General features: G+C 45.8%; 2 protein-coding genes across 2 annotated transcripts; both read right to left on the bottom strand.

Annotated features, from left to right (window-relative positions):
- Positions 1-2642: 2642 nt before the first annotated feature.
- Positions 2643-9700, bottom strand: gc2 (guanylyl cyclase 2). The gene is made up of 24 exons (XM_035148818.2): positions 9168-9700; positions 8967-9095; positions 8701-8880; positions 8489-8606; positions 8066-8367; positions 7857-7988; positions 7582-7685; positions 7344-7462; positions 7169-7253; positions 6936-7032; positions 6691-6813; positions 6431-6511; positions 6178-6354; positions 5927-6083; positions 5679-5828; positions 5375-5523; positions 5045-5208; positions 4744-4936; positions 4489-4663; positions 4314-4412; positions 4136-4230; positions 3975-4060; positions 3790-3890; positions 2643-3636 (listed from the first exon to the last, which is right to left on the bottom strand). Exons 1-23 carry the CDS (start codon positions 9453-9455, stop codon positions 3791-3793), a joined length of 3303 nt encoding a protein of 1100 aa, XP_035004709.2. The 5' UTR covers positions 9456-9700; the 3' UTR covers positions 2643-3636; position 3790.
- Positions 9701-15868: 6168 nt separating this feature from the next.
- rasl11a (RAS-like, family 11, member A) lies at positions 15869-22049 on the bottom strand. Its single transcript, XM_035148826.2, has 8 exons — positions 21552-22049; positions 20040-20096; positions 19840-19922; positions 18698-18738; positions 18476-18605; positions 18216-18291; positions 17043-17119; positions 15869-16674 (listed from the first exon to the last, which is right to left on the bottom strand). The coding sequence occupies exons 1-8, from the start codon at positions 21706-21708 to the stop codon at positions 16528-16530; spliced, it is 768 nt and encodes a 255-aa protein (XP_035004717.1). The 5' UTR covers positions 21709-22049; the 3' UTR covers positions 15869-16527.
- Between the last annotated feature and the right edge of the window lie 1162 nt (positions 22050-23211).

Here is a 23211-nt window from a genome sequence, read left to right as displayed (position 1 = left end):
GGAACCAGTCATCCTGTAGTTTGAGTAACTTTATTGATACAAAAGGTCACAACAGTTTCCCTCCTCTTGCATTCGCCCCCGTCCCATCCCACTCTTTCACCTCGTTAACCCCTTGTTACAGAAAAAGGGGACAGCATTGTGACAGCCGGAATGCCAGGCTCCAGTCTCTCTCACAATGACAGCTAGCTACCAGTCGAGCCGACGGGCAACCCAACTCTTCCCCGGGGAAGTATCAGCTGCTTTTCAAAGGAAGTCTGGTTCCCGCTAACCTCCATCTGGCGCGGGTACAGACAAATGCTGAAAAAGATCCCCCCCCCCCCTAGACCTTTCATCTGCGAAGTCACATGGTCTTCAACCTTTTGCCTTGTTTCTGTCTCGCTTCTGAAAACAGAGAATAACAGATTCTGCAGAAATCGGAAAGCTCCGTGTAAACAGTCCCTTATTGCCCTGAGGTTAAAATATGAATATTGGGACTTTCTGATGAGTAGATTTCCAGCTCCTAGGTGCGTTTGAGGCAACCGGCTGGATTGTGATAATTTCAGGAGAATTCAGACTCTTTTTTTAGCTGCAGAAAAAACATTTTGTGATATAGAAACCAGAACAGACGCTGTGGTCGTGCGTCATTCCCAGTGTCCGTCACTGGGCCTGCTTATTGATGCAAAGTTCACCTGCAGTGTTTTCAGATCAGGTCATAAATGTGTTTAATGTGCAGCGGTGCTTTGGACAATGCTTGACGTCAGTGGTCTCGCTCTGCAGACACATGGGAGGGAGTTGAGCCGCCGGAAATATGGATTTGATACTTGATCTTTAAATTTCATGGGAGGGGAACGTAGAAACAATTAATTTGTCTAATTAGTGTAAAACGTCCTATTATTACACTCTATTCAAATTCTAGTAGTTTTTAAGGTTTTCAAGGTTGAACCCCTCCAGTATATTAACCTCATATGGTAAATATGTTTAAAATTGTAATATTCAATATTTAAAAACAGTTCAGTTTTCAGAATAACAACACTTTTTAATTGATATTCATTTGCATTAATCCAAATTTATGCAGACACTATATTTTCTTAATTTGTTATTATTTTGGTTTCAACCCTGTTTATTGTTTTATATTATGACTGTTACATTATCTTTCTGTTCCATTCTCTTCTGCTGATTGACAGGGACCATGGCACAGCGTCCTCTGCTGGTGTGAAGTCAGCCCTACACTCGAACCCTGTGCTGCCATTGTGCTTGCAACAAAGGAGCAGAGCCAACAAAGCAGAAAGACACACACAGGAAACACAAAGGAAACAAGCTTCCCTTTGTCACTGACTCGGGCTGTGATTTCACAACAAGCCCAGTTTCCACACTGTGTTGTTGACATTGCAATTTAAACACACACACGCACACACACACACAAACACACACACACTCACACACTCTATTTACACAAATGAACTAACTAATTACTAAAACACACACACACACACATTGCTCCATGTTTTTTTATGATCACTAACATTCAAACAAATAGAACTTTGACCTCTACACTGTTTGTGATACTCAGTGCACATCACTGACTTTTAGATTTTCAGTCCATGATGCACACTCAAGTATATTTTTCTGCCAGTATCGGTACGTATTATAGATATTTACTGTATATTTCATACTCAAGGTCAGTGTATTTGTACGTACTTCTGTATTTTTATACATGAGTATCATGTGTGTATTTTATTTGTATGTTGTTGTTGTTTTTACCATTGACCTTTCAGGAACTGCAGATTAAAACAAGGCCTGGAGACTAATTCATATTCATTTGTTGATTAGTTGGTTAATTAATATGAATTGTCTCTTTCAAATAGATCTAGAGAATTTTGTATTTAATTAGCTGTGTTGGAATTTTTTACGTGAGGCTGAAGGGATGAAGATAAAAAGAAAAGCTCTTGATCTGCTGTTTTAAACACTCAAAGAACCAAACATAAATAAAGATGCTTGTATAAGACAAAGTTAAAAGGTTAGAATTTTGCAGTTCATCAATCTGTTGCTGCAGAACTTCAATAAAAAAAACAACAACAACCCTTTCATTGTTGTAAAGGGCTTAATGAAACATCTGTGTATAGGTGTGTAGCCACCTGAGGGTCGGGGTTCCAACACGAATCTGAGGAGTCGTGAATAAGACAGAATCCAAAACCTGTTTCTCCTCAACAAAGTTAGGTTTTATCTTCGTTCCGCTATTTAAAATTATTTTAATGTAACAATTTGAGATGAAAAGATCATTTTAGTTTAATTACACATAAACTATAGACTAAATCAGGTTGCATGCAACGTTTCGTCGGAACTACTGAGATGAGAGTATGAGTCCGTTATCTACACAGTGAGAGAGCGTGGTAAGCTCCCTGTCAGTTTAAGGATTTTAGATGGACCCACACACACACACACACACACACACACACACACACACACACCACACACACACACACACACACACACACACACACACACACACACACACACACACACACACACACAGGATCAGCAGGGATAATCCTGCGGAGTTTCCAGGTTGCCATCTGTAGTTTGAATAAATCGGAGATTATTTTGTATTTGACCACTAGAGGGCGTTGAGGGGTTGTTTTTAAAATCAGATTCACATTAAAAAGTTGGAGGAGAAACTTTTAATGTCAAACTTAAATCTTCTTCAATCAAACTTTATGGAAAAATGAAGCCAGCTCAATGCAGCTATCGAAGGGAAAACTAAAATATCCTACATTTAGGAAAGTTTTTCTTTTATGAGGTAGAAATAAAAGTAAAACTGATGATATTAATTAACTAAATTATTTATATCAACACAGATATAGAGATAAAAACATTGAAACAGAGCTACAATCACTCAATAGTAAATGAATTCGCCTTCACAGCTGAACTACACACGATTGTCATATGAGAATAACAGACAAATTATATTATTAGTTATATTAAACCAGTGTTTATGTGTTTAGTGTAGATTATCAGATCCCATCAGCCAAATTCATGGATGGAGGATGAAGAGCAAAGACAAGGTGGTGAAAGCATGAGATGGTCATTCATCCTCCTTTCCTCTCACCTCTCCTTCTCACCTCAGTTTGCTTCCCTCCTCTCTCGTTTCCTCGTTTCCTCCCCCCTTCCGACGGAGAAACGGGGAAGTGGAGGAGGAGGAAATGAACTGAAGATTAGCGTCGTTCCTCTGCTGCTGACGGGCAGTTTCTGCAGATCCCTGCTTTGCTGAGTCACCGCCTCTATACATAGCTCCAGACAGGACTTCATCTCGTCACTTCAACACACACACACACACACACACACACACACACACACACACACACACACACACACACACACACACACACACACACACACACACACACACTCCTGCTGCTGCTAACTCTTCTCAGAGGATGATCTCTGTCAGAGTTCTCTCTGTCAAAGTCCTGAGGTAAAGTTACGTGTTCGGGCCCGTCCAGGTGAACATGTGACCCGCAGGTCAGTCAGTGGTGAGACGTCATGACGTTGTCTTCGTCTTCGGCTGCGTTGACCTGAGTCACGACGCGGACGTGACAGATCTTCTTCACAGCCTCGTGAAACACCTGCTTCACGTCCCTCGACTCCTTTCCTCCGACGCTGATTCGAAAAGGATTGATTTGACATCAACCCAAAAGTAAAGCCAAAACATCTTGATTACCCCCTGGTGGTGGGCTGCAGTATTGGTCATAACTTTCACTTCTGTTGTTTTTTTTTAGCATGAATCACAATTTAAATAATGCATAACATTACCTCAGCTTTTCTCCTTTGCAAGCTGTTCCTGTTGCAGTTTCTCGGCTTTCCGTTTCTTGTACTGGGCGATCTCGGCCATCTGCAGCCCGTGAGCCATTTCCCTGTTGGGACGGAGTAAACAGCGTAAACACAGCTTGCACTCACATACACAAAACGCCACGTTGCCAAGAAAAAGTCATTTCTACCTGGTTTTGAGTTCTGGAGGAACAGGCAGAGGTTTGGTGAACCCATCTCTCCCTACGAGCCAATAGGTCTCCTCCACACCTTTCCCCTGAGAAGAAAGACAAAGAAAGGTGTTGAGATGCTGTTTTCTGTTGAAATCTTGTCCCTGATAAAGAAGTTGTACCTTGACTTCTGTCCTGCCTCTTAATTCCCACTTGTAGCCGAGGTTTAGATCCCGCAGGACCTTCACGGTGCTCTCGTGGACATGGATCCTGTAGGCTTTAGTTCAGAAACAAGTAATCACTGCCTGGTTATTTTATACACAATCTTTCAGTCCTATGTATTGTCGGTCTGTGACTTACGCATCCCGCTGGACTCCATACGAGAGGCAGTGGTCACCGTGTCTCCAAACAGACAGTAGCGAGGCATGGTCAGACCCACCACCCCTGCTACACATGGACCTACAACACAAACAAGCTTTGTGAAAGGGTTTGGATCCAAGGATTAAATGTAAGTTACCTAACGTCCAACACTCACCTGTGTGCAGTCCGATTCGTATCCTGACGGGAACATCAGGCATGTGTCTCATTTTGAAGGTTCCCACCGCGCTCAGGATGTCCAGAGCCATGTTCGCTATTTCGGCAGCGTGACGGTTGTCGTTAGGGACGGGAAGTCCAGATGCCACCATGTAGGCATCACCTATCGTCTCCACCTGGACAACAACACAACACAATGAGCAAACAAGGGATTTAAAGGGATTTGATTCCTCTTGCTAACAGAGGTGGAGGCCACCTTGTAGACGTCGTGGTTTCCTATGATGGCGTCGAAGATGGTGTAGAGGTCGTTGAGCAGGTCGACCACCTCGATGGGTTCGCTGTTGGCTGAGATGGTGGTGAACCCAACGATGTCGCTGAAGTAAAGTGTCACGTGGTCAAAGTGCTCTGGTTCGACTGTGCCGCCCACTTTCAAAGCTTCTGCCACAGATCTGAAAGGAAGAAGACGAACACTAGTTCAAGATGTAGGTTGAATTTTATTTAAACTATTGATCAGGATAAATTGTAATGACGTTGTGTTGTGTAGGAGTTAAACTCACGGAGGCAGCATCTGCGTCAGCAGCTTCTCCGTCTTCTGCTTCTCGATCTCCAGCTCCTCCGTTCGCTCTCGGATCAGCTCCTCCAGGTTGGACGAATACTGCTCCAGCATCCGCAGCATGGAGTCAATGATGTTGGTCTTCTTCCCCTTGTTGATGTCTTTAAACTTAGATATGGGCGAGAAGGAGAAGACAGGTAAAACTTTACCTGATTAACCAACGACAGGTATTTAACTCCCGAACAAACAGCAACAACATTCACTCCTGCATTTAGTTTTACTTGTTTAAAATCAGCTTACAAAGCATTTAGATGCAGACATTTTGCTCAACTACCTGGTCAAAGATCTCCTCGAAGCTGGGCCTCTTCTCCGGCTGCTCGTTCCAGCACTGCTTCATCAGCTGGATGCACTCTAACGGAGCGTAGTCGGGACTGACCAGCGGCCGACACAGAGGAGGAGGCTTACAGAGCTTCTCTATGATGTCTGAAACACAGAGACACATCAGCTGTTGTTGTTTTAACCATGGTGGCACTTTGGCTGCAGGGATCAGTGCATCAACAAGTAATGAGGGTCTATATAGATATAAGAAAAGAAACAGTGCATTTAGCATTTTCAGAATCAGGATGCAGTTCCCGGACCTGCAGCGGAGAGGTCCAGCATGCAGAACGGAGGTCCTCTGATCACCACCTCCTGCATGATGATGGCAAAGCTGAACACGTCACCGGTCAGAGTCCCGTGAAGCCCCGGCTGCCCGCTCCTCAGGATCTCTGGAGCCGTCCACAGCAACTCTGGAAGACACAGAACCGTATTACCTTGGTTCTGTTGTGGAAACGTACACACGTCTCCACTTGGACAAGGTGAATGTGACCCTGATCTGTTCGCTCACGCTCTGCGGGTGGTTCGATGTAAGGGAACCTCTGAGACTCCAGAACCTCGTTGTAACCGAAGTCTGTGATCTTCAGGACAAAGCGTCCGTCCACCACACAGTTCCCGGACTTCAGACGAGCGTGGGACACTCCGCGGTGGTGGAGGTACTTCATACCCTGAGGGGGGGGCAGCAGACAGGATGGAGTCATGTACCTGGTCAAGTAGCCCTGAGAAGTTTTCCAAGTGCATCTCCATCTACTTTATATGGACCTTGATGAGATCCAGCAGCAGAGAGGACTTGAACATCCAGTCCAGCTTCACGTCATCATTCAGCAGCAGGTCCTCCAAGCTTCCTCTGGAGCAGAACTCCGTCACGATGGCGAACACGCCACAGTCGTGAAAGAAGCCCAGGAAGGGATTGATGTTCTCGTGACGCATGTCCTTCATCTGCAAACTTTGTTGAATTAATTCAAATTTTAAAGTAATGAATTCCACTTTGTTTCACAGCAACAACATGACGTACCAGTTCAAACACGTCACTGGTTTTGGGGTTGATTCTGCTGAACGTCCCATCAGGGAGTCTCTTCAGCCAGGCCCAGTCACCCTGAGGGAGAGGAACACAAATGAAACAGAAATAGTTTCATAAGGAAACAGCTTCTTCAAGATGCCAAATTAAACTGGTTCTGCCAATATTTGACATATTTTCACTTTCACAGGTAAACTCAAGGATAATGATGGAGAATAAGGACTGTGGGATGTTGTCAAACATTAAACTGACATCACCTCGTAAATGACCACGTTGGAGTTCTCATAGGTGGCCGGGGTCATGGTGGACACTGGTGAGGTGAGGCTGCGGTCCGACACGCTCCTCATGCCACTGGTTCTGCTGTCGTCCCGACTCAGCTTCTGTGCAGACGCGAGTTCAGGGTGTGATGTTTGTTGAGTAATTTCAAAAATGTAACAATCAATCAATCACCGGAGACAAGTAAAAAGTTGGACTCTAGAGGAGATGTCAAGCAGAGGCTGACCTTGTTGCTAAGCGACGGGTTTATGAATGTGACATCTGCCAGAGTCAGTAAGATTTTGTTTGGACTCTTGACCAGGAGAATCTGATTGATGCGTCGCCTAGGCAACAAGAGAGCAGGAGGAGACATGTGAAACTCGACGATAACATCAAACTTCTCTAGTTATTATGCCGGAAAATAATAGTTCTAGTCTATATTGATACTCAAGACTTTTCAGGCTGGACATAGATTTGTACCTGACGCAGTAAATCAACGCCACAGAGACGACAGAGAAGAAGATCGCTCCGAGGAACATCCTGATGGCCGTGAGCAGATCCACACCTGGAACAGAACAAGAAGATCTTGGTTTGAAAATAAAGGGAAGAAATAAATAAGACTACATAGAAAGATTATCCAGAGTGAAGCTCTCACCCCCCGAGCAGATGACTCCAGGAGTGAACCAGCAGGAGGAGTCTCTCCTGGGTCCGTAGCCTCGGGGGAAGTGGATGTCTCGACCCAGGAATCGCACCATCCCGACCTCCATGTCGATCCTGTCATCAATTAATATGATCGTTATTAATGCAACTGCTGACACAACCCTCTTATATGAATCATCTCTCTGTGCATCCCTGTATCACCTTGTATATGAACTTAATTATCCCTCTTGTACCTGTACACTGGCTTCAGCTCCGAGGAGAGACCGTCTGTGTCCAGGATGAGATATTCCAGCAGAGCTGCTCCAGAGTCGTTGGTTTTAATCGGGTGACTGAACCCCTGAAACGTTGATAAGATACTGCATGAAAATATTATAAATATTTGTCTTTTTAATGTTTATTTTCAGTCCAGCCACATTTAATTGTATGGCATGAAAATTCAAAAGACACATTTCTCATCTTTATGGACAAAGGGGACAAACTTGTTTCAGTCTCTCAGTCTTCTCAGTACCTGAAAGGCCAGATTGTGGGTGTGTCTCGCCAGGTTGCCGCCAGACATCCACTCCCCCGACTGCCGAACACGATGCACCGCATGAGCCATGAAGAGGATGGAGCTGTAGATGGTCCCGAAGAGAGGAGACACCTGCAGGTCACAGAGTTCAGCTCAGACACACTCACTAAAAGCAGCACACGTGATTCGTCTCCAGCTCCTTGCATCACCTGCTGTGGCTTCAGCGTCCTCGCCACCTCCCCCGTCTCCATGGCCTCTCTGTAGGCCTCGTAGAACGACGTCTGGGGCGACTCGATGGTGACGGTCAGCACGGCGTCGTAGGCCCTCAGCAGCTTGCTGTTGCTCTTCAGAGCCGGGTAGGTGACGTTGCGGTAGGGGAGGCTGTAGAGCAAAGTGTCGTACGGCACAAAGACCAGGGAGCCGTCAGTCATCTGCATGTCGTAGGCCGTCTCCAGCAGGAGCTTCTGGACGGTGCCGCCGATCAGCGCCGAGTGCATGCACAGGACCACGACTAGGACAAGACAAGATACTAAGTTTTAAACACTGTGTCCTTGAGGAATGTCCAAGATATCAAGTGTTATTTTGTCCAGACACGCAGAGCAAATCTTCTGCCGGGGTAAACCAGTTCCCACCTCGTATTTCACTCATCTTTCGAACCTTGGCCAGAGTTCGCCTGATGCCGTGAGGAGTGTTCTCCATGAAACTGACCAGTCTGACCGGCAGACCGTGGCTTCTCAGCGAATCAGCGACCTGAACAGGACCGAGACAACAAAGGGAGAGTTTGGATTCCTCTGTCAACAGCAGTTTCTCTTTGTCAGCGTCAGAAATAAAAGCAAATCCAAACCTTGGTGGCCGTCTCCATCCAGATGCCGTCCGAGGAGGAGATGATGGCCACGTGCGCCCACCTGAAGTAATGCATGATGCTGAGCAGCACCCACGTGGGCCTCGCCATGGAGCGAGCGAAGGTCGGGTGGCTCCGGACGTCATCCAGCTCGTAGCCAACACAGCCCCAAGGAAACAAAGCCTGGAGGAGCAAAGACAAGATCTAATCGGATCTGTCCAAGCAGGAGAAGACAGGATATCTATCTGCAAACTACCATTCACACCTACCTTGTTCCAGCCTTTGCTCAGCATTGATGCAGCGTCACAGTAGCCGGGGTTGACCGGCCCGATGTACCCCGAGGCCTTGGCGTGGAAACCCATGAACGCCTCCAGCGCTCTGGACGTCTCACACGGCTCCTGAAGAGGAAGTTCCAATAAGTCAATTAATCAAATGAATGAATGAAGCAAGCAGTCAGATGAGCAGCCTACCTGCAGCACGGTGTAATCAAACGTGGCAGCGTAGGACAGAGACGGGTCCCTGTTGATGCGGTTGACGGCGAGCTGCGCTGCCACATGGGGAAGGGCCTTGGCGAACAGAGGGTCACATCCCCACGGTCCCACCACCCCGACCTTGAACCAGGCTGCCTGAGCCGGGCGGGGGAGCAGACACAGGAGAACCAGGAGGAACCTCAGGAGGCCACGGAGGGATGGATGGAGTGGAGGAGAAGAGGAGAAGAGAGGAGCAGCAGATTTGTCTGATGTAGATTCGTCCGCCATGTGTGAGGTGTTGAGATGACAGCACGGTGCTGGTGTCGCATCTCCAGAGCTCAGAGGAACCAGGAGGAGGAAGGTCTGAGGAAGACCCCCTGAATCACCTCCTCACGTTCAGGAGCAGACACAGGCTCGTCCATACACGTAACACAGATGAAGGTGCATCTCTGGAAGGTTCGCAGCTCATCTGTGTGTGTGTCTGTGTGTGTGTGTGTGTGTGTGTGTGTGTGTGACCTACAAGTGTGCGACCTGTCCTGTCAGATTATATCAAATCCAAATCCTTTGTAGGTTTAAGCCACGTAGACTGAGAAGTGAAAATGATCATGATAAAGATGTAGTTGTTTCACATCTCGTCACGAGTCCAAATGTCATCATGACTGACTCATCAGACTTTTCCTCAACATTTATATTTACTTTCTGTAATTTTGTAACAAATATAATAAACACAGAGTCAGAAAATGGAAATTTGACCTTGTGCAAAGTACAAATGTGACAACTTTAATCTATCATGTGTGAGAGATCCTTCGTGTATTAAGATTATAACTTCATGACAACTTCGGATCTGCACTGAATTTACCAAAACCATTGATGAATATCCACCTAATCAATATATCTAATTTGTAAATAAAGATCTGTGAATTATTCCCTGGAAATGTGACGATGCAATTCTAAGGAAGCGAAAAATCCTGCTGACAAATAAACTGGTGGGAAATCCCACCTCCTCCTTGGCAGAGGCACCAAACAGCACGATGCTCCTCTGGACGCTAGGGGGCAGCAGCAACACAGAAACACACCGACCAGCCTCTTTATTCCCGGACAGAAAGAAAACGTCCTGTGGTGGAAGTTCCTGGAAATAAAGAGGTTTCAACTTTGTGTCAACATAGAAGCAGAGTTTGGTTTGCTCTCGTCCCTCTGAGGCGATAAAAACGTTACAAGGCGTTGCACAATGTGGCAGAACGAGCTGCGCACGTCTGCAGGGTCAACTGGGCTGATGGATTCATGCTGATAAAATGAATCGCCCTTTCCCCGGCTCAAACACACGGCTGATTGAATTTTCCCCCCAAATTACAAACAACCTCCGGCAAACTACAGATTGTTTTCACGAGTCGACGCTAAAGGCAACTTTCCAAACTGTTTGGACAAGAGAGTCGACCCCCGGTTTTATATCTTCTGTATCTTTATGTCCAAACCAAGACGAATCCGTCCAGATGTGGAGGTCTAATCCTACCAGATGAACCCAGTGACTCCATTAACGCACACATTCAGACCGATGCTGCTTTAACGCCCTGTAACTCCACAGTGTTTCACTGGTTCAAGCCCAGTTATGTGGAATAATCAAGTAGGGAATCAATCCGTGACGGAGGCCATGATGTGCGATGTTTGGTTTGTGTTTTAAATCTAAAACCAAATTGAATTAAAAGCGGTGACTTGGGAAAGTGGACCGGTCGGCGAGGAGCCTCTCCAGGGGTCAAACAATCCAGTTAGAGGAAAACAGAAAGGCCTCATGGATTTGGAATGTGGTCGTTTCCCTGAGCGTGATGGACAGCGAAGACACCGAGTTACACAACACAACAGATGAACCGTGAGAAACTTAAAATAATGTTAATGCTCGACGGGCACTCAGAGCACAGACCTCTGCCGAGGGCTGATTGTCCAAACACACAAAACAAAGTCCAAACGTCCAAACGTCCAAACGTCCAAACTGAAAATACAAAAAGTCTTTCAACTGGTCCACAACAGTCGCTTGGACACGGGAGTCATGTTTTAAATACATCAAGACAAACACATATTAATATAAACATGTAGAATCCCTCCCCAAACCAAACCCACTTTAACTGATACAAGACAGATTTAAGATAAACAAGCAGGCACGAAAACTTTATTGACAAAATTGTTGCAAAAGCAAATAATCTCTGTGAATCTCATGACTAGATTTTAATTGTAAAACAGATATTTAGTATATTTCTGTTCATCCTGACTGAAGCAGAGTTCACCTGCAGGTTACTGTACCCCCTTATATCCAGGTGATGACAGTCTCTGCCATGCGACTCTTTGAATTGATCATGTGCTCCTTCTTTTTTCTGAACGCCACTTATCTTTATGAAACGCAGTCACTTGGCGGTCGCAGACGAAGGGCCCCTCGAACTCAAGACTGACCGGCACCTCGGGGCGAGCTGCAGGGGCCTGACCGCCGGGGCCCCGGACGGGACAAAACAAGTTTCCACATTACATCACTGGTGACAGCAGCAGCAGCGTACAGGGCTCCACAGGGCGGCACCACATACTGAAGAAACCACAGCCTTTAAGAATAAGAGGCATCATAATGGTTCAAATCTGTTTCTCTTGTGCTTTTAGAAACAGAAATATTAATAATTTGATAACGACTTGGTCTGATTCAAAACATTAAATACATCTTGGTTAGAATTAGGAAGATATCATGAGTTTTTAAAGATGCGCTTTAACTTTTTCGTCAAATGTCCCAATTCCGAGGTTTATTCACGTTAATTAGCTTAGCTTAGCATAAAGACTGGAAGCAGGGGGAAACAGCTAGCCTGGCTACACTTGGTGCTTGCGATTAACTTAACGTGCAACTGAAAATCTGAACTTCGTAAACACTTATTGTAACTTATGAGTTGTAACAAGCTCTGGGTCCTGATTCCCACTGACTTTCTTTACTTCTTCTCCAGAACAGACGGTTTTTAAAGCGCAGCCGGTTCCACATTGACGTGTGTTGAAACATCCACTCAGAGCCTTTCTCCTCCGCCTCAAGTCCGGCTAAAAAAAGTCTCCCCTTATCTGATGTGGCCGGAAATTTGACCGCGCATCAAAGACGGAGCCATGAGAAGTCAGAAATGCAGGAAAGCGCAGTGACATGAATGAAGAATAAGGACGAATAAAACCCTGGTGCCACCCAGAAGCCGCCGCACGCAGCCGGAACGTGCGTGTATTAGAAATAAACGGGTCTCACGGGGCTCAGCAGCACTAAAGCCTCGTCGGGACAAGTGAGTTGTGTAACGTGAGTTTCACAGAGTCGACCTCGCTCAGAGGATTTCCTCCCCACGATGTGTTTGATAAATCAGCATGACTCATCCCCTGACTTCGCTCTGACTCCCCTCAGCCTGTTTGTCTTGGAGAGGCCGAGAGGCCGAGGCGTGTCGGACAGACCAACAAACTGGAGAGGAGCCAGTGGTAAACACCCAAACACACTTAGACAGTTAACACAACATTTGTGTTTGTGCCTCAAATGCACTTCGTGTCTGTTTTTCATTCACCTTGGCTGCGATGGTCGACTTTCTTTGGCTCACGAAGCTTTATCACGACATCAGATAGCAGCAGGCGGCTAGAATAGCACAGACACACACACACACACACACCCTCCCCCACAACCACACACACACACACACTTAAAGTTGCTGTAGTTGCAGTTGTTATTTGTTAAGGAAACTTGAGGATCTTTAAAATCTTTTATCCACCAGTTATTTAATGAGCAGCAAAAACCCATCGATCAGCCTCCTATTTACTGTCAAGAACAGAATTCTCGAGGTTCTTATCTGGAAAAGATTCCAGGCAGCTGTTGCAACACAGAATTTCTGGTGATTAATCAAAACCTTTTTTAAATCATTATCTTGAAGCCAGTGAGCGAGAGGCAGCGACACGGAGGGAAATAAACTGTCGGGGGAGGATGTGATAGAAACCAAACTGCAGCTTTAGAACACGACTGTGATTCAGCTGTGGTTAAGTTCTGTGGTTTGAATGACCTGTAAAGTCCGGAGAAGAGGAAGAGGAAGGGAAATGAGTAAATGAGCTTCCCACTGGGAGCCGGAGCTAAAAATAGAGACAGCAGACCTCAGATATTGTTCTTGCATGAACTCTGGAGAAAACGACAAAAACAAAGATTAAGGACTGTATATAAAGATGGGTGAGGACGGACTCGAACCTGCGGCTGCTGCAAGGAGGACTCAAGTCTCCGGACGTGGGCCGTCCGCTCTGCCATCTATCTCAAACCTCTGTCTGTCTTGATTTGGTGACCTCATGTCCTCACTGATGTATTTCTAATGTTTATTTTCATCTTTAAGAATCAGATAAGCACGAGTGCTGCCCTTCACTCACACTGAACACCTACGATCTGCTGAGGGGGGGCGTCTGGTTGTCTGGGGATTCAAGCCCACAGACTATAAACAAAGATGGATGATGCAAAACCGAAGCCAAGACACTTGGATACGAGCGCGGCCATCTTGTACTTTTCAAGTCCTGTTCATTCCGCTTGTTTGAGACGTTATTTAAAAGCGTGGGCCTTTCTCAGCGACATTCATCCGTCACCCGGAGAGATCGCAGAGTGGACGTCTGCGATCTCGTCTCGTGCTGAAAGCCGACATGACGGTTTGTTTCACGTCTGCACAAACGAGCTGATAAGTCTCCGATGTTCTGTCTCATTTTTATCTGTCGGACTTCGTCTTCCTTTCAGCGCCCGATATCCTCTCTCCTCCTCTTCCTCCCTGTGTTCTGTCAACTCTCTGTCTCTTTAATAATCATGTTGATTTATTTTTCTTAGACTCCTCTTCTCTCTTTCCTCTGTGACTCTCTCTCTCTCTCTCTCTGGGTTCAGGGCCTTGGTTTCATCCCAGACGGGACTGTAACTTCCTGCCGCCTCCTACAGATAACAGACCAGGGCACTGGGGCATTAACACACACACACAGACACACACACACACACACACAGACACACACACACAGACAGCTGGTTAATGTCTTCCACACTGCTGCTGAAGTGCTTTCCCACAGAACAAGAACACCGATATGCTTGTGTTTAGTGGCTTTTCTTTGTGTATTCACCACAGGAACTTTCCCCAGGAACCAGGAACCTTTGCTGGAACTCCAGGGATCACATCAACTTAAGTTCCAGGAAATCTTTTAACCCCCGAAAAAGTCCCTGCTCGGATTCACCAAATCCACCCTGGTCTTGAGACGGATTATCCTGAGTTTCTGGGATATATTTGTCATATATCCCAGAAACAAGACCATACATATCACGTGCACTGCATCTCCCTTGTGCACGTGCATGAATAAACACAGACGTTCTCTTTCTGTCGTCATTAGAATCTCTGAGAGTCAAACAATTCCTCTAAATTCAAACAAGAAATCTGTGCGATTCAACACAAACACGGACGATCTGATGTTTTGGGCTTCGGCCTGGCAAAGATCCTCTCAGCGATCTACACGGCTGTGGAGCAGGATTGTGTTCGATCAGTATTTTCTAACATTATCAAAGTTATTTTGATTTCTGTGTTTTCCTAAACGTCCAGAGCAGAAACCAGAAACCCGAGCGTTCCCAGCCGTTACCCAAAAAGGGAACGTTTCGCCGAGGCTGCGTTTTTCCAAATGCAGCCTCGTAAATGTCACATTACTTCTTCGTCCATCAAATAAAGTCTCATTTAAAGCTTGTTGTGAGACGGCTGCTGGCTTTGAGGAAGAGAAAGGGAGGTAGGTCGTCGTTCACTTGAGATGTAGGAGCACTTGTTCCAGTGGCAACACAGGAAGGAGGTGTTTAAGAGCCACATGGTGTGTGAGGGGGGGGGATTTAAGTTTGGATTTCAAAAGGAAATTGAACATAAAGTAGCAGAAAATACGAAACATATCTTTTCTCCCTCGCCTGTATTTTGTTTCGGTATTTAGCAAAAACCCCATCAGCGGATTCTTGTCCACAGTGAGCGAGACGATCGGCTTCATCTTATCTTCGTTTCCAGACTCTGATGGAGTCCTGCTGCTTTTTACAGGTCAAAGGGCAAAAGGTCACGAGTCAGGGTCGGCAGAGCTTTTTTTTAAAAAGTGTGTGTCTGTGTGTGTCTGTGTGTGTCTGTGTAGAAAGGGTCTGAGTGGTGGTTCAGGGACCATGAAAGAAATTCCAGATGCTGTGGAATTTGTCTTCACTGGGAATCTTTTTTTGTGTGTGTCTCAGTATAAGAGAGAGGTCATGAGAACAGCAGAACACACACAGACACACACACACACACACACACACACACACACACACACACACACACACACAGACACACACACATTGTTGCGACTGGTCCAGATAGTTCCTCTTGTTGGAAAGGAAAAAGCCTGTTCAGCTACATTAACTCCACACGACACTAAAACCTTTGTCCCTGTTAAAACAATAGAAATGAAACATTCCCATTAAAGCAACGATCACAACTTCAGTTTCGATTCTTTACTTCGAGCTGTCGTGCAGAAGTAAAGTAGAGCTTCTGAACGAGTCACGTGGATTTTCAAACACGCTGTGAAGTGATTACTTTGACCTCCAGTCAGATCTTTAAGAATTCGGTGAATGATTTGATGGTTTAAAACAAATCCGACGGCAGCTGAGACACATCAAACAGTGTTAAAGTTAAATTAAACTAAATAAGTCAAATAAATGCAATCAAATCTTTTATTTGAGAGTAATCGTGTAAAGTGAAATTAGTTTTTTTAATTCAGTCAAGTTTCAGATGAGGCATCGACTTATCTTAAGGATCATTTATTTCTATAAAGAAAGCCCCAAAAAGTCTCAAACATAAAAATATCAATGACAAACTGAACCTGAAATAAAGTCTTGAGCAACATCTGCTATTTCCTTGAAATCTGATTGGTTGAATTCAGTAATTCTTTATTGATTTGATGGATTAAATTCACTTTTCAGCCTGAAGGAAACTGAGACATGATGACGTCGGCGTTCGGAGGATCGGGCTCCTCACGTGTTCAGAGGTTTGCAGAGAAGCTCGATATCCATCACGTTGTCTGATTCTCAGTCTGCGACGTGTGCTCTGATCATCAGCTCTTCTCACGTCCACTTGTGACTCTCGTCCAAAAACACAGAGACGAGCTCAGCTGCCTTAAAGATTCAGTCTTTGTCTTTACTCATCTCTCCGCAGACGACGACTTGTTCTCTCCTGAAGTTCATCTGTGCGTTTTCCCGCCATTAACACATCTCGTAATTCTCCTTCAAAGAAAAATGCACGACTTTGATCTTCCGATGAAGCTCTGACTGTCTCTGTCTCTGTCGGGATCTTGTTTTCGATCATTTGTCCCGCTGAGATCAGAGAGTTGTGGCCGACTTGACCTTGGAGGAGAGGACCTGCCTGAACCTCCTCTTCAGCTCCTGCATGTTGGGGGATTTGGGTCGAGCCAGGTGGAGGCCGCCTCGCCTCTTCTCGCCGTTTCCTCCTCCCAGAGCTCGGATCACCTGGAGGACGAGAGGTCGGGACCAAGTTAAACACCTCAGGGCGTCAGAGGGATATTTGATTTGTTACAACTAATCGAGAATGTCCAATAACTAATTTAAGAATTTAAAGCTGCATCGAATGATCCTTCTTTTTCTTTTCTACGTGTGTTACAGCAAAGTTTCTCAAAGTGAACACAGCCTCATTAGTTCAAAGCCTCTGACATCAAACAGGAATCTGCTGCTTTAAATACCACAAAGGAAACTGACAGCATAAACACACTCAGATAAAATGATCCTCTGGGCATCATCTCCGATTACTCCGACAGATCCATGCTGATATAGATTCTGCACATCGACAACCATCTTTAGCAACAACAAACAAGCCCCACCTCCTGGCAGAGATGGAGGAAGGCGCCGTGGACTCCTTCGTGGTTCTCTCTGGCCGAGGCCTCGAAGTAAACTCCTCCTGTGAGCAGAGGAGCAGAACTTATCTTCCAGATAGCGCTCGGCATTCCTCGTTCATTAGACAGCATGCAGGATATAGTTCACGTGCACGGGAGCGGGCAGGGAAACGAGCCGCTGCGATTGGTCAATCGACATCAAAGCGAGTGCGGTAAATTCAGAGCTGCAGAGAAAAGACGTTCACTGATGGAATTTCTCTAAAACAACAAAACAAAAGAGTTGTTTGAAATGTGAGGTTTGACCGAGACTTGACGGCTCAGAGGAAAAATCAGATCAAATCTCTTCTTCGCCTTTTTCTCCTCGACATGAGGTCAATTTAAGATGAATGTGAGATTCAGATTTAACTTTGCTTTTGTCTCAGCCAAACAAAAATCTGGATCCTGTGAAGTTTAGTGTGGTTTCATAAGGTTCTGTTTCATAAGGTTGGTTATTGAACAGATGACATGAGTCTTGGTGGGAGGATGCACGGATCTCGTTTTAAATGGTGTCCACAGACAAAGAGCATGAGATCATGACTGGAAGAAGAGGAGGGAGCATAAGCTGCAGGAGGAAGAGGAGGAAGCAGCAGCTGCAGGAGGAAGAGGAGGAAGCAGCAGCTGCAGGAGGAAGAGGAGGAAGCAGCAGCTGCAGGAGGAAGAGGAGGAAGCAGCAGCTGCAGGAGGAAGAGGAGGGAGCAGAAGCTGCAGGAGGAAGAGGAGGAAGCAGCAGCTGCAGGAGGAAGAGGAGGAAGCAGCAGCTGCAGGAGGAAGAGGAGGAAGCAGAAGCTGCAGGAGGAAGAGGAGGGAGCAGCAGCTGCAGGAGGAAGAGGAGGAAGCAGCAGCTGCAGGAGGAAGAGGAGGAAGCAGCAGCTGCAGGAGGAAGAGGAGGAAGCAGCAGCTGCAGGAGGAAGAGGAGGAAGCAGAAGCTGCAGGAGGAAGAGGAGGAAGCAGCAGCTGCAGGAGGAAGAGGAGGAAGCAGCAGCTGCAGGAGGAAGAGGAGGAAGCAGAAGCTGCAGGAGGAAGAGGAGGAAGCAGCAGCTGCAGGAGGAAGAGGAGGAATCAGAAGCTGCAGGAGGAAGAGGAGGAAGCAGCAGCTGCAGGAGGAAGAGGAGGACGTCTCACCTAACGAAGCTGCTAACGTCTCGCCCTCGTCCGCAGGCACCTGTCGGGCGCGGAGCAAGTCGCTCTTGTTTCCAACCTGCGGGACATTTCAGATTACAGAGCAGATTACTCGACAGGGATTAGGGTCAGTAGGTAACTGCTTCTGCTCCTCTGACGCTGAGGCCTTTGGTCTGGATGATCTGGACCAAGCTGAAGCTACCTGAGCACATCAGTGATCAATGATAATCAATAATCTGTCGTTATGGGAGGGGGGAACTCACCAGTATCACAGGGATGTTTCCAGACGGGTGGATGCGTCGGACGTGCTGGTAGAGAGGCTGGATGGTTCGGAAGCTGTTGTGGTCGGTGATGGAGAAAACCAGCACGTAACCGTCTGCCCAGTAGATCGACCTGGGAGTCCAGTTAGTAAACAGTTATTATATCTAGTGATATATCATCAGACAGTTATCACAAGGTATTAGTCATTAAGATGAAGCTCTGACCTGTTGATCTGCTCCTGACAGTACAGACCCTCTGGATCGTCCTGCACACAACAGACATTTTTTCAAAATAAAAGTCTTTAAAATCATCATCTTTCTGATGATTGAACTGTGACTCATTCCTTCATTGACTAAATATGGACAACATGTCTCCACTTCCACAGACTCTGGCTCCAAATGATGCAGAACTTGTAAAATGGCCGCTCTCACATCAGAGACAAACAACAGGAGGAAGTGGAGACACGTCGTCCGTCTTTATTTACAGTCCTTGTTTGTCTTATTCCTTCTGATGTGTCAGCGAAACACATTTTTCATTTTTTCCCAGAGATTCTCCTGCATCAGTGCAGGCGGAGGAGGAGGAGGAGGAGGAGGGGGGAGGGGAGGAGGAGGAGGAGGAGGAGGAGGAGGAGGGGAGGAGGAGGAGGAGGAGGAGGAGGAGGAGGAGGAGTGTGAGTCTGTTTATGGACACACACCAGCTGTTTCACAGATTGAACCTCTGGCTCCTCCTGACCCGACGGACCACCCAGTCGTCTGCTCGACTCAACCTCGAGCTGGACTCTGCACATATTTACCCTGAGAATCCAACTCACTGTCATCAGAGTTAAAAAAGAGTTCAGTTCTCAGGCTGAAGTTTTTACTCGTGGTTGTTTATCATCGTGAACGTCTCTAACTTCTCGACTCCTCCCGACTCCACACACCTCATCATTTCCTCCTAATCTCTGCAAACTGCTCCACCTTCCTCCTCCATCGCACCACGTCCTCACCCCTCCATTATCTGCCCCCGTTAGCTGCCAGGCACGTCTCACTCATTATCCTCCTCATGAGTCCAGACATGGTCCGATGGCCACTTCCTCGTTCTTCAAATACATTTCCTCAAATTGCTTTGAGATAAAAAATGGAAGTTTGTCTTTCCTGTCGGCCTCTGAGGGACTTGTTTACACTTTGAGATGTAAAGCTCGTCTCTGCTTTTTCACCAAATGCACCAAATTTGAATGAACAGTTTATGCAGCACTGCTGACGACCTGACGTGACTCATATCTTTAGCACCTGTTGTCTTTTAAACTGAAAGGAAAGTGACAATAGAAAAGGTTTTTCTCTCTGTTCATTGAAACCTGTGGAAACATGGCGGCCGCCTCTGCCTTTACCTGGAGGGCGACGCAGGGAGTGTCCTGGATCTGAAGCGACACTTCCTCCCCGTCCATGGTGACCTTTCGGGAGTAGAGCGCCCCTGTGGAGAACGAACGAGACGAGGGGGGGGTGGATGAATGAGTGAATGGATGGACGGATCAATGGAGCCGAGGGGGTTCTGCTTACGCTGCTAAATATTTCAGAGGCTGAAACTCACCCGTGTTTGCTTCATAATCCCCGATGAACCTCTTGGTGAGGAACCTGACGATCAGAGCTGGGAGGAGACAAGAGAAGTCTGGATCAGGACACAGAGGGAAACGTGGAGGAGGATCACGTTTCTCTGAATAATCCACAGCTTGTGCACGACAGCTTTTAAGAGTCGTGGCTGTGGTGTGTGTGCATGATATAAAATCTGTGCTGAACTCGGAATAGAAAGATGAATTCGCCCAGATTCAAACCTACTGACCTACATAACCGTTAAATATTTGCCGCTCGCGAGTGACACTGGAATTTCCCGTTTCCTGACAAAAAGGTTTTTTTGATTTCACAGACTTTCACGGCAGAGAGATGAGCAGAACAAACAGGACACAAGTCTGCACGGAGACAATCACTCACCACAGAATCTGATGTCGCAATCCTCCCTGCGTCATCTCGTCCTGCCGGTAAATCAGTGACTCATTTATCGCCTGTTTATTTGGATTCAAGGTTTTTTGCAGAGTTTTGTTTGTCTGAGTTTCGTCCAATCTGCTGGTGGATTTCTGCTGGTTTCACACGTTACAGGCTCACGAAGTGTCGCAGTTTTATAAAGAAAACGGAAGATGGTCAGAGCTTCAGCAGCAAAGGACAAAAGGTCTCGATTGTCCAGCTCCAACAAACCAGAATCTTACAATTCCCATCAACTTTGTAACAAACCCCTACTGTCCCATAAAGGCTCATTTATTTTTATCCCCAAGGCTCCAGTTTGTAAAACCACATCCTGAGACATGTCCACTTCCTACTAATCCCTAGGGGGCAGTAGTGGGGCAGTCCTTGAAATGGAGTGAATGGGGCTAAACCATAGAAGAACCATAGACTGGAAATAAAGATGGACGACGCATCTCCAACTGTCCAGAACTGAGGCCAGAACATCCTCATCTGAAACATGAAACATGATTTATTTAATGTGCTATGTCCCATTCGCTAACGTGGAGGAGGTGGGATGTATCGCCTGTACTGCAACCAGCCACCAGGTGGCGATTGAGACACTTTGGCTTCACTTTTAGCGAAGTGTCATGAGCGCTTTAAATAATTATCTACACCCGTTTAACAAAATACAAATACTACTTTAATCGGGTAAAGTTATAAATGGAGTATTTATATATTGTATCTTTGTGGACTTTTCTGAAGGATTTTAAACTTGCTAGTTATATCGGAAAAAGGCTAAAAACACTTTGCTAAAGTTTTACAATGTCAACGCGTAGAAGGTGAAATGTCTCCCCCTGTCGTCCAGGATAGGTATTACATCTCCATCATCTTTACCAGCAGACATTTATATTTATATTTCATTTATATACATTTATATTTCTGCTTCTATTGTGCAAATAAAAACACAAAGGTGATTCCAAGCTGCAGGACGAGTAGATGATGTTGTGGTGAATGAAATCTCAGCCTCTTCTGTTCATTTCATCACTTTGAACTAATAACTGTTTTAATGCACACACATATAGATTTGAGGTGTTTTGACTCGTACCGGTTTTCCCCACGTTGCTCGCCCCCAGCACCACGATCTTCACGGTCCTGTTGGGGACACAGTCCAGCAGCGGGTACTCCGGGATGGGCACCAGCAGGAAGTTGCCGGACCCGCCGCTGGTCATGGTTCTCGGTGCAGAGTCGCCAGTCAGACGCATCGAGCTCCTCTCCGCCCTCGGATCAGCCTCCTGCTCAGTGGGGGGGAATAATCCCTCCGCCGCGGGGAGAGGGAGCAAAAACAATCACTCCAATATTCCCATAATGTCCCATAATAATCCCTCAGAGCTCCAGAGGAATCCCGGAGCCGGACTCGTGCAGCTGCCGCTTCATTCCGGGAGAAACGGGTTTTTTTTTTTTCTTTGAGATGCAATATTTCCAAATATGTCCTCGAAGTTCTTCCCCCCCGTGCGAGGACGAAGTTCCCCCGTCTGTGTGCAGCGATGTGACCGCGCGGACTCCAGCTCGCTCCTCGGTGCGCGCGGTGCGTAAAGACGCGGAGAGGGAGGGAAGTGGACTGAGATCCATCCCCTAATGTTCCCATGGGACCAGACTGGGATCCAGTTTCCAGCCGGGACTCAGACATCGTTAACCTCCTCTGGTCCAGCGAGGACACACGGGGTTATGGAAATAAACCAGTAGATCAAATGGATCCTAATGGAGGAACTGGTGCCAAAGAAAAGCTCCAGTTTGTCAGGATTAGAGTGAAAAGTCAAATCAGCCAAACTGCAAATAATGAAGAGTTTATTTTGTTATAATATTTAAAAAAATAATATTTAACACCTGACAGTCAAGTACAAATAGTTAAAAGACGTCACAACTTTCCCAAAGACATCACGAATTACTTGTTTTACTTTATTGTGTAAAACTGTAAATTGAGGATCGTCCCCTGCAGCCAGTGACACAAAGCACCGCCCGCCTCTTCCATCCCCCCTGTTCAGAATCACACTAACAAGCGCTCCCTCCGGCTGGACGACCGGAAGCGTGAAGTCAGACAGAATCACCCCGACGGATACCGGAAGTCAATTAATTTTGACTTTAAAAGTAAAATGTGACAAAAAAAATAAACTTTTTGTCATCACGTTTACTAAATGTTTTCTGTTTATTCCTCTTCAAGAGAAAGTTTAGAGGTGGACGAGCTCTTATAGTTTGCAATAAACAATCAAAAACACTGAAACTGAACAATATAACCGTTATTATCATGTATTACACGTCATACTAAAGATACTAACAACGCTCATACTACTTCTAGCATACTACTACTAATACTACTAATAAAAATAAGTTAAACATTTTTACTACTATCATAATTATAGTAATACATACTACAAGTACATGTATCATATAATATGTGACACGTACAGGACTCACTGGAAACAGGATATAGATCATGGATGGATGGTAATATAACATAATATAATACAATATAATATAATATAATATAATATGATATGATATAAACAACAACAGAATTATGATAAAATGACAATAATTACAATTATGAGAAGTGTAAGGCTGCAACAGGCAATTGTTTCATCACCGAAATAAAACTCACAGCAATAATACTAATACTACTACTACTACTACTACTAACACTAATAATAGTAATATACTACTACTACTATGATTATGCTGAAGGCTCCGGAGCGGAAGTGCAGCCTGCG

The sequence above is a fragment of the Hippoglossus stenolepis genome, chromosome 23 (assembly GCF_022539355.2).
Source record: "Hippoglossus stenolepis isolate QCI-W04-F060 chromosome 23, HSTE1.2, whole genome shotgun sequence".
In the NCBI taxonomy this organism is placed as follows: Eukaryota; Metazoa; Chordata; class Actinopteri; order Pleuronectiformes; family Pleuronectidae; genus Hippoglossus; species Hippoglossus stenolepis.
Note: the sequence above shows the minus strand (reverse complement) of the source record. Positions and strands in the feature narration are given on the sequence as shown.